Here is a 13,761-nt window from a genome sequence, read left to right on the forward strand (position 1 = left end):
AGGGGAGTTAGAAAATGAGCCTATTTTCAAAAATAGTGGAGTGTTGCTTTAAGGTGACCCAGCTGACCTCGCCAGAAAAAAACTCAACACCACCATCTAGTGGATTGTAAAGCAATTGATTTTATTATTCTACCAAATAGTAGAATAAAAGATCGATATTTGGCGTCCGTGTATCGATACAGTATCGCCGCGGAAAATATCGCGATACTATGCTGTATTGATTTTTTTACCCCACCCTTCTGCGGGTGCAGGTTAATCAAACAGGACCTGTGCAGGACTCTGCTTTAAACTGCTAAGTGTCTCTTCGTCACATAACTTCACGTGCATGATGCGTCATTTACAGATATTTGGGCCACACAGCTCATATATTTTTTCCGCTATGGGGAAACGATTATTTATTTTTGGTAACTATTATTTTATGTCAATTCGCTTTTCAATAACTGTTATTAGTTTCGTTTCGTTTGAGTTTTTTTTTATTTTTGACATTTTTATTTTCAGTTTACAAAAATAACCTTGCTGGGTACAATGAGATGACATTATTTTACTTGCCCTTCAATCATTGATCATTAAAAGTAGGAATGCATGATATTATCGGAACGTTTTCGGAATCGGGCAATATGTAGAAATATGTATAATGTGTAGAAACTATTGAGATATACAGTGGGGAAAATAATTATTTGATCCCCTGCTGATTTTGTAAGTTTGACCACTTACAAAAAAATTAAGGGTCTATAATTTTTATGGTAGGTTTATTTTAACGGATAGAGACAGAATATCAACAAAAAAATCCAGAAAAAACACATTATATAAAGGTTATAAATTGACTTGCATTTCAGTAAGTAAAATAAGTATTTGATCCCCTACCAACCAGCAAGAATTCTGGCTCCCACAGATTGGTTACGTGCCCAAGTGGAACACAGATTAGTCCTGTCACTTTAAGAAATTACTCCTAATGTCATCTTGTTATGAGTATAAAAGAAACCAGTCCATAGAATGTGTATCTTCCATTCAAACCTCTCCCACCACCATGGGCAAGACCAAAGAGCTGTCAAAGGACGTCAGAGACAAGATTGTAGACCTGCACAAGGCTGGAATGGGCTACAAGACCATCAGCAAGAAGCTTTTTGAGAAGGAGACAACTGTTGGTGTGAATATTCGGAAATGGAAGAAATACAAAATAACCATCAATCGCCCTCTGTCTGGTGCTCCATGCAAGATCTCGCCTTATGAGGAAAAGGATGGTCATGATAAAGGTGAGGGAACAGCCCCGAACTACACAGGAGGAGCTTGTTAATGATCTTAAGGCAGTTGGGACAACAGTCGCCAAGCAAACCATTGGTAACAAACTACGTTGCAATGAGTTGAAATCATGCAGTGCCCGCAAGGTCCCCCAGCTCAAGAAGGCACATGTACAGGCCCGTCTGAACATCTAAATGATTCAGAGAAGGCTTGGGAGAAAGTGCTGTTGTCACATGAGAACAAAATTGAACTCTTTGGCATCAACTCGACTTGCTGTGTTTGGAGGGAGAGAAATGCTGACTATGACCCCAAGAACACCATCCCTACAGTCAAGCATGGAGGTGGAAACATTACAAAATCAGTAGGGGATCAAATAATTATTTTCCCCACTGTATATACCAGAGACCAATATAAAAAATGTTTTTGGCCAATTCGCACAGCCCTAGAAGAAAATATGATCATTTTTCTTTTCTTTTTGAGTAAGCATTTTAACTTAATATACAATTTTTGAAACTTTTCAACAGGAGGATGTTTGTAGTTCCAACCCGCTTCCAGGCTTCCGACAGCTGGAAAAGTTCTGTTCTCTGCTGGTGGAGATTGGTCTGACTGAGGACAAGTTGAGCCTAACAACAGAACAGAGGAACAGGCTCATCGAAGCATGGAGTGCTGTAGAGGAACACGACAAACAACCACCAAAGTTTCACCAGCTCTACAAAACACACTGGGGTAATGCGCTTTATTGTCGCACAGAGAGAGACGATCTTGCACTGGCCCAGCAAGACATCAGTTCTCAGCACAACAGGCTGATGTACACACTAGTGAAACTTCTCTGGTTGGGGTCACCGCACAGTACTCCGGCAAGCCCTGTAAAAACCACCATCGCAAAAGCCTATGAGAGACTTCAGCATCGCGTATTGGTAGAGGATCCGGTTCTGAGCATACTGGGAATACCTTTGCCAAAAATTGACACCAAAACAGTCTGTGATTTTATCCGCCGGCAAGAGAGACTCCTCAACCTGCGGTCGACTGAATTGCCATCTGCTGCCGTGCTGAAGACCATGTTAATCTCTTCAAAAGAGCTACCTCTAGCTCCATGCCAGCCGTCCGTTCTCCCTCCACCTGACCTCCCACAGATAAAGTTTGAACACATTTCAAGCAAAGCAGGGACCAAGGTTTTAAAAGGAAGGACAGACACTGCGATGCCAGTTCCAAAGGCTCTGCTGCCATTACAACACAGTGAGTCTGCGCCAATTCCCCACTTACTACTGCCGGTCAGAGTATCTCGTGTGACTGATTGGAAAACGCCAGTCACTTCCATCATGATCAAACCTCTAGCTAAAATCGCTTCATCTGCCACACGAGTGATCCCAGCTACTTCCACCAACACAACACCAGTGACGATGTCCACCAGCCAAACTGACACATCACAGAGTATTGACAGCCCTTCAGCCTGGGCCAGGGCTACACTGTATAAACGGAAACATACAGGCAATCTTACAAATGTTGGAATCAAGAAGTCACGTGTACAAAAATTGCCTGTTTGTACACTATGCAGCCAACCAACTCAGGGACACAAAAAATACAAGAAGAAGACTTTTTGCCCTGTAAAAATGATGTCGACCTCAAAAGGACTTTGCAGCAGAGTCTACTCCAGTTACGAACATTTTACCTCAGTTGTAGACTTACGGCAATAAACTTGGGGTGTGTTCACACTTGGCATGTTTGGTTCGATTAAAACGAACTCTGGTGCGATTTCTCTGTTAGTGCGGTTCGTTTGAGTAAGTGTGAACGCTGCCATCCGAACCCTGGTGTGCACCAAACAAGTGGACCGAGATTGCTAAAAAGATGGGTCTCAGTCCACTTCCAAACGAACTCTGGTGCGGTTCGAATGATATATGAACGCAACACGGACCAAATACTTCTAAACGAACCAAAAAGTAATGACAAGATGCGATGCTATGCGACATGAGACACTGTGTAACCAAAACAAAATGAGCGGAGGGCAAACGTGGAGCAACGATGAGGTAAAAGTGCCTTTTATGAGCTCCTTGTGAGTTTGCAGGTGGTGAAAATAAAATTATATGTACACGCAAGAATGAGCGCGCTTAGTCCAGCAGACGGCTTTAGGTGTGTTCGACTTAAAGCGGCGCTGAGTAGACCGATCGGTTAATCAGTGCTTTGATATCATACACCCGCAGCGCCGCTTTAAATCTAACGCACCTTTTGTTTGGGGTGTTCTGTGAGTTCCGTCACGATATATACGTCATTCAAGCCGACCAATCAGGTTGTGAACGTATCACTATGCCTTTAGGTTTGGTGTCTTTAGGTTCGCTGTCAAAAATGCCAATATGAACGCTAAGCGGACCAGGACCAAATGTATAATTTTCCTTTTTGGTCCGGACCAAATGAACCAAACGAACCGAACTACAAGTGTGAACACACCCTTAGTGTTCTTTTTTTAAAAATGAAAAGTTACATTTGAAAGGTGTATATTGTTTACACTGAAAATAGTTTTTTTTAATTGATTACTGAATTTATATTCTTATTTGATATGTTCCATTTTTTGTAACTACATAGTGATCTGTTGTAGTGATATACAATAAATATAAAAATCGAGTTTAAAAAACTATTTCTGTAATAACAAACGACTGCGATTTGGTCCACACTGACCAGCGCTGAGAAAAGCAACTTGTGCCATGTGACAGTCCGCTATATCTTCGATCAAGTTCAGTAAGAACTTCGAATTGCTGACAAACTATTTCTAACGGTGCTGAGTACTTATTTAACTATTAAAGGGGTCATGAACTGAGAAACCAAAATTCCCTTCATCTTTTGACATATAAGAGGTCATTGTACTATAAAAACATTCTGCAAGTTTCAGAACTCAAAACTTTGTTGTTAGTCTACAAACGGCTTAAATTGAAAGCAGTATGTCAAAACGACAGCTTGTGGAATGTACAACTCTATGATGTAATAGTGTGGATAAGCACCGCCTTAAATGGATTCTAAATAGTATGATCTATGAAGAAAAATTTGTACTAAACAATTATGACAAAATTATAAAAATATACAATGCATGTATATTTTGGACTGTACACCACTGGGTGGTGCTATACAACGAGTCTACTTTTGTGAAGTAGTGGGTAAAGTATGGGAAATTAGTATTGGGTTGGCGTCTTTTTCCAAATTACTCGGACTTTGTACATTAAAGACACATTTCTGCATTTGAGTTTTACAAAGATGTCTTTTATTTTGAGACAGGACTAGATATACATATGTCAAACATTTAAGCCAAAGTACAGCAAAAACACCACCACTGAGGCCTTTTTGCAGCAGTATATTAATAATCAGCTAGTATAAAGTCACAGATCTGTATCAACCAGCTTCTTAAAATAAAGCATTTATTAGAAATGATGCTGTTCAGAGGCAGAATATTACTTGATTTTACTGTGACCTGAGCTACAGGGACTAACGGGGAAGACCGAGACAATTCCCTGATATCACATTGTTAAAATCCCTTCTATATAAAAACACCAAGCACTCTAGTTAGAAAAGCAAAGCTGCTGGCAATCAAACATTTCATTTTAATCTGAAAAAGTATACTTTATGCATACATTTGCTCAATCAGCAAATATTACAGGACAAAAACATTGTGAACTTGACTTGATCATGATTTGAACGACACTTGATTTCATTTGAAACATTACAGATTTTTACTCTAAAGTGAATTTTATTCATCCATGCCATAACACTTCATACAGTTTCTTACAATGTGGATCTAAGGCACCAGAAGAGACAAATCAGAATAGTATACTACTTACTGTATACTGCAGAAATAGTATGCATATGACCACTACATTTGCAATATATACCAGCACACTGCATTTCCAGTGTGACTACAGTAGGATTCAGTACGTAGTAAGCGACTGTTTCCTTCTGAACTCAAGTGTACTAACAAGTGAACGAGGCGGAGGATTAATTCAGTTCAACACTATTTTTTGCTACACATTTACACATCAAACTACATTAATGTAAGCATCTGAACTTGTGAAAATAATAATTTACAAGAATGTAAATTGCAGCATGCAAATGTATTGACTAATTTCTGAAAATGACAGTATGAAGCAGGGAGTGCATTTTACAACGGCAATGGAGAGAGAAAATCTCGCTGGTTTTACAAACCATTTGGCTCGACTTACTTGTGTCACAGGCAGTTGTTGATGATCGATATCATCAGTACCTCTATTCTTTACCTGAGACCTCATGGAGCACAGTACAGTAAGCATGTGAGGATCCCAAACACCCCGAGACGAGATTTTATGGCAAAAATATGGAAGCTTGTTTCCACCACGGAAAGAAAAAAAACAAGATAATTGCAATTTTTTATTTCACAATTTGGATTTTTTTTTTCAGATTCAGATTTTTTTTTTTTTTTACGAGTTTGTCATAATTCTGACTTCCTTTTTCCTTTACATCTCACAATTTTGACTTTTTGTCTCAGAATTCTGAGTATATATCTTGTAAAGTTTGAAGACCAAAGGTTGGTGGTCTGTTAAGAACATGTACTGTACATAAAAAATGATATAAAAATATTTCACCAATATTTTGAAATCTAAAATTGCTATAAAGTCAAAGACATGTGTCTAACTATGTTATGTTCCAAATTTGAAGTTGATATCACAAAAATCAAGATTCCCCTGAGATTTTAAGCATAATACCAAAAATAGCCACCGGGTGACACTCAAATACTTCAGTTTACTTTTTGATGCAGTTTCCGGTTTTGAATGATATATTTTTTTTTAATTTAGGATGATTACAAAAATATGTAAGGGGGGGAAAAAAGTCAGCAAAAAAAAAAAAAGAGCGCCAAGTGTCCCACTAATTCTTTCAGAATTGTTGCAATTACCCTTATTTATCCCATGACAGAAACAAGCTTCAATAAAAATGATCACTTATGTCATACTAGTCAAGAGGAAACAGTCGGGATGAAGTACAAATGGACGATTCACCATTAGTAAAACTCATACAACATAATGAAATCTTCAGGATTATAAGCCACTCCATTTATCTTTCCGATCAGGGTGGAAATGCGCAGGTCCTCACGCTGAATTAAAAAGGAATGTGGAATTTACAACATTAATTCCCATGCAAATGTCGTTCCATGACAAATCTTCCCCCATATTTACATAGCACTGCATAAAACTTTCATTTCACAACATCTGCTATATATATATATATATATATATATATATTAATAAAGATACCTTTGTTTTAGTAGAAAAAGACTACATTTCAATCAACAATGTCATAATCTCGGTAGTGCATAATACCTAGATGCATACAATGTTTTAGCCGTTAAAAAGCATTTATCAAAAAATCAAAACGATGTCTTGATCACGCGTCCGCTATTTACAGGGTTGCAAAGCTTCAGCATTTCCAGTTACAAACATAACCTTACTGTTTAAGTGCATCCCTTTACAGGAAAGTGGGTTCACGGGTACAGCTAGTTGCGTTGTATAAATGTGACACGGGATGTTCAGGTTGACAACAATTTGCAGCGACAATACGACCTGAAGTTATTTGTTTTGAATAAGATGTAATTTTTTTGGTGACTTGATGCTTTCAGCTTTCAATTTTATGCAAATGAGATGCAGCATGCTGTGGAACGAATAGCAGCCAAGAGACTCGATGACCTCCAGCAGTTTAATCACTGTCAGTGTGAACGCATTTTTAAATTGAATCACTTGCTTTACGAGGTTGCAAACCAAGATGCGTTTTCCAAGTACTTACTAAAAATCATTACACTTTTTTTCTCATGCAAAAAATAGTTTTTTTGAAGTGAAAATAGACAATAATAAGTTATTGCTAGTAATTGTTCACAACTTCGGAACAGTAAAGCTGGTGACATGGAAAACAAAACATTCACAAGAAATTAACTGAAGGTGTTGGTTTACGAAGCCCCTAAGGGGACATGGTGATGGAAAAAAATGAGATTGGATGACAAATGCTTTTGCTTTCTCTCGCAAAAATATTGCGATCCCCGAGTAGCTTTGCGTTCACTTGGAAAACATTTGCGTTTTCTTGCAAACTATTTTGTTCCCCCGAGAAACTTTGCGGTTACTCGCAAAACACGTGTTCCCCTGAGAAACTTTCTTGCGAACATTCTTTCGCAAAACATTTGCGTTCTCTCGCAAAAGTACTGCATTCCCCCGAGGAACTTTGCGTTTGCTTGTAAAACATTTGCATAAAACATTTACGTTCACCCACAAGATATTTGCGTTCTCTCAGGAAACTTTGCGTTTGCTCTCAAAACATTTGCGTTCTCTTGCAAAAGTATTGCGTTCACCATCTAAAATTTCCATTAACTCGTAAAACATTTGCGTTCTCACTAAATATTTGCATTTCCCTTTGCAATGTTTTGCGAAAGAAAACAATACTTTAGCAAGCATACTCGAATGTTTTTTGAAGTTGAAGTTTCTTGGGGGAACTCAATACTTTAGTGACCAAACGCAAATGTTTTGTGAGCAAATGCAAAGTTTTTTGGGGCAATGCAATATTTTTAAGAGTGATCGCAAAGGTTTTTTGTTGGAACGAACAAAAATGTTTCGTGGAGTAACGCAAAAGGTTTGTAATCAAACTCAAAATTTCTCAGATTAACAAATAACAATTAACAAACAAAAAAATAATTTTACAAACAAATATTTTTTATCTCCTATCCCATGTTATTTAGCATCGCTATGTCCCTTTAGAGGCTCCATATTATTTCTAGGAATCCAATTTTTAGCTTAATTTTAGAATGGCTCTTTACACAATCTCAAAATTAATTTTACACAATCTAATCCATCAAATGCCCCTTTATGTACTGTTACACTCTTAGGGCCGGTTCACAGAGTATGTTTTTGTGTTAAAAACGTGAGACAGTGCAGTAGATGGGGGGGGGGGCCCCGAAAGGTCTCAAAACATTGTTTTAACATGAGTGCAGTCTCATGAGAGAGTCACCGTAAAACATGCGAGTGCAGTGGTCAAACATGTCTGTCTAGCGCATGTTTACATAGAAAAATAACGGAAAAGCGTCACAGTATAATGCAAAAAATGCGTTCTGTGTGAACGGCCCCTTACGCAACAACCTTTTAACGTAGATAACTGCACATAGAGTTTACGTTTACAAAAGGCGGTACGACACAGACATTTTTTAATTAGCTTCTGTTCCTGGTTTATATAGGGAAGTAAAAAACAATGAGACGTTTTTCACCGCGATGTCGAGACTAGGCACTGTGGTTCTGAGAAAATGTCAAGAACGGAGAAGAGTGACAGACTACTGGAGGGACAGACAGACAAACGGTGTGAAACTTATCCTTAAGACAGGAAGGAAATTAAAGCAAGCTAGGCTTTGCATCTGCAGCATGCAGTATGCAACTCCGTGCAGTGATTTCTGAGTCACTGCACTGAATGTTTCCTTTAAAAACGACTATATATTATAAAATGGTTATCAGAAACGGGCTCTCCGTGCAGTGTCACGCTTGCGGTATAAATGCTGTAACAGGCCTCACTTGTCGTTTCCTCACTCCTTTAGCCCTTTAAACAGTAGATTACTGTAAAACTGCACAACCTGGAGCGCTTGTGCTCTGTCAGAAGGCATCGGTCCTGAGGTATTGATCTGCTTTGTATTTGAGCACTGCATTTTATAACTCGAAAACTGCAGTTACGGACTGAGACCGTAATACTGGGAGTGAGCCGATAAAACTATAAATAATTCATGTTTTTCACAATAACGGGAAAAAGAAACCACTAAACATTCGCAAATGTTGAAATATGACTGAATTAAGATGAGGAATAACAACGTTAACCATGAAGCAAAATCCCTGTAGCTTTGCAAAACGGTCAGTTTCACTAGTTACGGCGGATCTACGTGGAAGTCACTTGGGTGAAAACTGCGTGTTTAAAGCGTACACTATCAAAAGTTACCATGTCAATATTAAAAAATCATATTGCTGTATGAATAAGTTGGATTTTAGGGTTTCTATTCACAGTTTCTGGCCCAAGGGACCAGTAAGTAATTGTAAAATATCCAAAAATCTTAATTGGCATTGTCTTGTTTTGTTCTCTTTAAACCAATAACCGCAGAAAGCATTGTTTAACTCAACATTAATGAAGAGCCCTGATGTTCCTGGCGTTTTCATCCAGAAATCCCAAAAATAGTGGTTCACATGACGCCCCTTAATAAAAGATCACAGTGTAGCTGTGGAGGGGACTTGTTTTGAGGGCCCCTGAGAGAAACGGGCCTCTCCAAGCATGTCGTCTTCTAGAAATCAAGCAGAAGAATGAGCCAAAAGCGACTCAGTACATGTCTCTGTAAATCTCCTGCAGTAAGGGATGCAGCGAAGTGTCTTCTGTCTTTTTGATTTCCTGCACTAACTGAGCGTGCTCCGTCACCAGCTGCCGCAGGTCCACTAGTTTCTGCAGGAGTTTAGGGAAGAGGAATCCGTTGTCGGGATGGTTGCTCTTGAGGTGCAGATGAAGCACGTTTACGATGCTCTCCTGCATTCGCTCGATGTGCGGGACGTTCACCAGGCCTGGCCGATCTGGAAGAGCAGGAGTCTGAAATAAATCACTGGCAAGCAAAAGCTGGTCTATTCTTTTTAAAGAAAAAAAAAATATTAGTAAAAGTATCTATTTATAAATAATACATAAATAATGAATGAATTAAATATATATATATATATATATATACCTGTATATATAATAAATAGAATAGAAAAACATTTCATAAAAATATCTTAATATAATAATACTATTTATAATAGTATAATAATAATAATAATATTGTTTAATAATATAATGTAATACAATATACACACATTTTATTTTACAAAAATGTTAAACCAATATACCTCCACAGCAGATGATGGCAGCAACAAACAATGCGAGGTCACTATCGTCCAGTTCGAGGGAGTTAAACTTCATTGCAAACTGAAACTTGGGCTCCATCATTTCACTGAACGGCCGTCGCAAGCTCTTCAGGAACTCTCTGGTGATGAAGCCGCTGCCGTACGCGACCAGCAGACCGTCTTTATTCATGCATGATGCCAACATGGCGAAGAGCGCCTCATGGACGCCGTACTTTAATAATGTCACCTGTCGGAGAAAACAGGCTGCATTCAATGAAGATGTTTATGCAATATGTGCATATCTGAAGATTTTCACTTTCTTGAAGCTTGAAGTGTTTATGGGACGCGGTGCTCGTTTTCGGCACTAACCTGGTCATTTAAATCCAGGTTTGAGAAGCCTGGCACGGACTTGGCGAATTCAGTCAGTTCGGTCACCGTCTCGACCGAAGTGCACTGACAGCAGTGGAATATTCGAACTTCCGCGTCTTTATTCAGCAGAGCCCCAGAAGAGCTCACCATCTTGGCCACAAGAGTCTGTTCGGCCAACTGCAGCGTCTCCATGTCGTGGATGACAAAAGGCTACAACACAATGAGAATGAAGCATGAAGATCAAATTAAGAATAAACTGCTGTATAGTGGTCGATAGGTTTTTCAATGGCAGATGACAATATCTAGAGTAAAGGGAGACAGGTGGGCAAAAAATAAAAATTAATTCAATACAATTTTAAAAAATTAATTAAATTAAATTAAATTAAAGAAGACAAGCACTGTTCTACCAACATTCTATTTCAATAATCTGAAAAAAAAATAAAATAAAATAAAATAATAAAATATAAGTATGTATTGGAAACAGATTAAAATACTGGCTATACTGTATAGAGAGAGAACAAGTTCAAGCCTATTTTCAAGAATTATATATACATTAGGGCTGTCAGTCGATTAAAAATTTTAATCTAATTAATTACATGATGTGTTTGTAATTAATGTAAATTTGGCTGTGATATTACCCACAAAAAATTATTTAAAGTCATTATTGTGTTAAATGAGAAAGTATCAAGTAGACATTACAAATTGTAGCTTTAGACAGAAATATTTTATTTGATTCAACATAAAATTGTTAATACATAATTGTTTACTCTACAGTGGCCTAACATGAACCTATAAAACATAAAAGAAGATAGTTTGAGAAACATCTCAGTATTTTTTGCTCATACAATGAAAGTCCAAAACAGCTTAGTTAACAACAGTCTTCTTTTTTTTTATTTTTATGAAATGATACTCTAAATAAGAAACTAAAACTGCCAGCAGGTGGTGGTAAATGCCTTTATACATCATTCATTTGTTAATTCATGATTCATTCAGGAATGAAGTAAACGACTCAGTTTATGAACAGGCTATTGAATCATTGGATTTGTTTAAAACGCGGAATCATTCAGAAACTAAACACCGCTGTGTTGCTCACAGACGCTTAACAGTTCGGCGGTGGCTTTAAAGGTAATATTTTCTATGCAAAATTGAGCAAAAAATAGGCCTATAACACAATATTAACTACTTATTTACTGAACTGTTGTATAAAATCACATTTAAACTCATGACCGAGTTTACATTTACATTTAAACACATATATTCGTGACAAAACGGCACTCGTGTGATATTGCTCTCGCTGCTCATGTGGTATCGCTTATCATATGATATAAATATGAGACAAAAACTCATAGGGGCATTTTTGCCCCAATATCTTGAATTTTAGGAGCATAACAGTTAACTGTATGAAATGTAAGATGACGTACAGGTCTGGGGGCGGGGCCAATGCATTAACTGCGTTAAAATATTTTAATCGCGTTATTTTTTCGTAACTAATTAATTAACGTGTTAAACTGACAGACCTAATATATATATATATATATATTAGTAAAAGAATATACATAATTATATATATATATATATATATGTATATGTGTGTGTGTGTGTGTGTAAAACAATAGAAAGTAAGAATACAAATGAAATAAAAGAAATAGTAGTAATAACTATTATTATTATGTGTATATGCATATGTAACAGCCCCAGCTTCCTGTTTCGATACTTTCTTGAACTTGTCAAGACATTTAAATGGTTCAAATGGACGATACAATACAAAAACCTCAACCTGAAACCGTTCAGATGACGGCATTTAGTTCAAACAGGACTAAAACTCGAAATGCTCCCCGCCTCTGTAAGAGAGGTCAGCACGACACCCCGAGAGGCTGGTTTGCGGGCCGTGAGAGAACAAGAGTACTGTGAGAGATGAAAGGCTCGTCTTAATTCAGCTGCTCTCACTCCCAACAGCTGGGCCGTGTCCTGCGGAGCTCAGGCCGAAGAGCACAGCCAACAATCAAGCTAGTGTTACAGATGCGTGAGGGGAAACACGTCTGAGGTGGAAACTCCAAAGCCCCGTCCCATGAGCCCTGTGTCATATCAAGCTTCTTTAATAAAGAGTTCTGCTTTATCGATGGGCTTTGTGCTTTATAAGACGGTGTAGAGCGACATGAACATGATGGAGAAAACGGAAAAGCGTAATCTGATGATGCAGCTTCAGAGCTGAGTAGTAACATATTACATGTATTCTGGATTACGTAATCAGATTCCAAAAATGAAGTACTTGTAATTAGATTACATTTCAAAATACTTGTAATCAGACTACAGTACAGTTATGTATTACATGATTACATGTTTACACAATAGCAATAAATTAATCAAAATTGATTGATTCTCCCTAATTCTTCTTTTTCATCTTTTAAATTTCCTTTCTAAAATATTATACTATTATACTATAAAAAGCACAAATTAACGTTATTTCTTTACACTTTGCATGTTGCACACATTTGCATGCTCACGGTTCTCTGATGTTGGTTAATGGTCACATGACATGCAGATAAACAAATAAAATATTGAATCTTTTTTAGTAAGTGTTTTGTTTTGATTGCTGTTATTTAAAAAATATTTATTTTAATTTTAAATGTTTATGATTTCATTAATTATTAGCTTTTCTTTTAACTCACAAACCCCCTGCAGTTCATATTAGTGCTGTCAAATAATTAATCGCGATTAATCGCATCCAAATTAAAAGATTTTGTTTTTGTGTACTGTGTATATTAATTATATATATATAAATACACACACATGCATGTATATATTTAAGAAAAATATGTTGTTTATATTAAATATATTTAGATATAATATAAATTATATGAATATAAATATATACATATAAATACTAGAGCCCGACCAATATGGTTTTTTTGGGGGGCCGATACCGATATTAGGGAGTAATAAAAGACCGATATCGATATATCGGCCGATATTTTTTATGTGTAGGCTATATTATAGTATAGTATAGTCAAAAGTTTGGACATACTTCCCATTCGTGTGTCCAAACATTTGACTGGTACTGTATATAGAATACAGTATATACATTGTGTTGCATATTTTCTGGTAATCAAATGAACATGCAGAACATTCATATTTAAATAAGTCTATTTGCAGTTTAATATTCACAGACAGTCTATATATATGTAGTGACCTATTTTTTATTTATTCATCAAAAATAAGACAAATTCCATGAAATTCCGCGTTATACAGTAAATTCCGTTTTTAT

General features: G+C 37.1%; 1 protein-coding gene across 1 annotated transcript in view; it reads right to left on the minus strand.

Annotated features, from left to right (window-relative positions):
• Window positions 1-5,693: 5,693 nt before the first annotated feature.
• The window catches only part of LOC107728334 (peroxisome proliferator-activated receptor alpha-like), a 48,766-nt gene continuing 40,698 nt past the window's right edge, over window positions 5,694-13,761 (minus strand). Inside the window, exons 6-8 of the mRNA XM_016538474.1 lie at window positions 10,497-10,706; window positions 10,131-10,374; window positions 5,694-9,821 (exon numbers count right to left, since the gene is read on the minus strand). Of these exons, the coding sequence (XP_016393960.1) occupies window positions 9,577-9,821; window positions 10,131-10,374; window positions 10,497-10,706 (699 nt within the window). The 3' untranslated portion in view covers window positions 5,694-9,576. The remainder of the gene's footprint in view (window positions 9,822-10,130; window positions 10,375-10,496; window positions 10,707-13,761) is intronic.

The sequence above is a fragment of the Sinocyclocheilus rhinocerous genome, unplaced genomic scaffold (assembly GCF_001515625.1).
Source record: "Sinocyclocheilus rhinocerous isolate Xijiao unplaced genomic scaffold, SAMN03320098_v1.1 scaffold3292, whole genome shotgun sequence".
NCBI classification, from domain to species: domain Eukaryota; kingdom Metazoa; phylum Chordata; class Actinopteri; order Cypriniformes; family Cyprinidae; genus Sinocyclocheilus; species Sinocyclocheilus rhinocerous.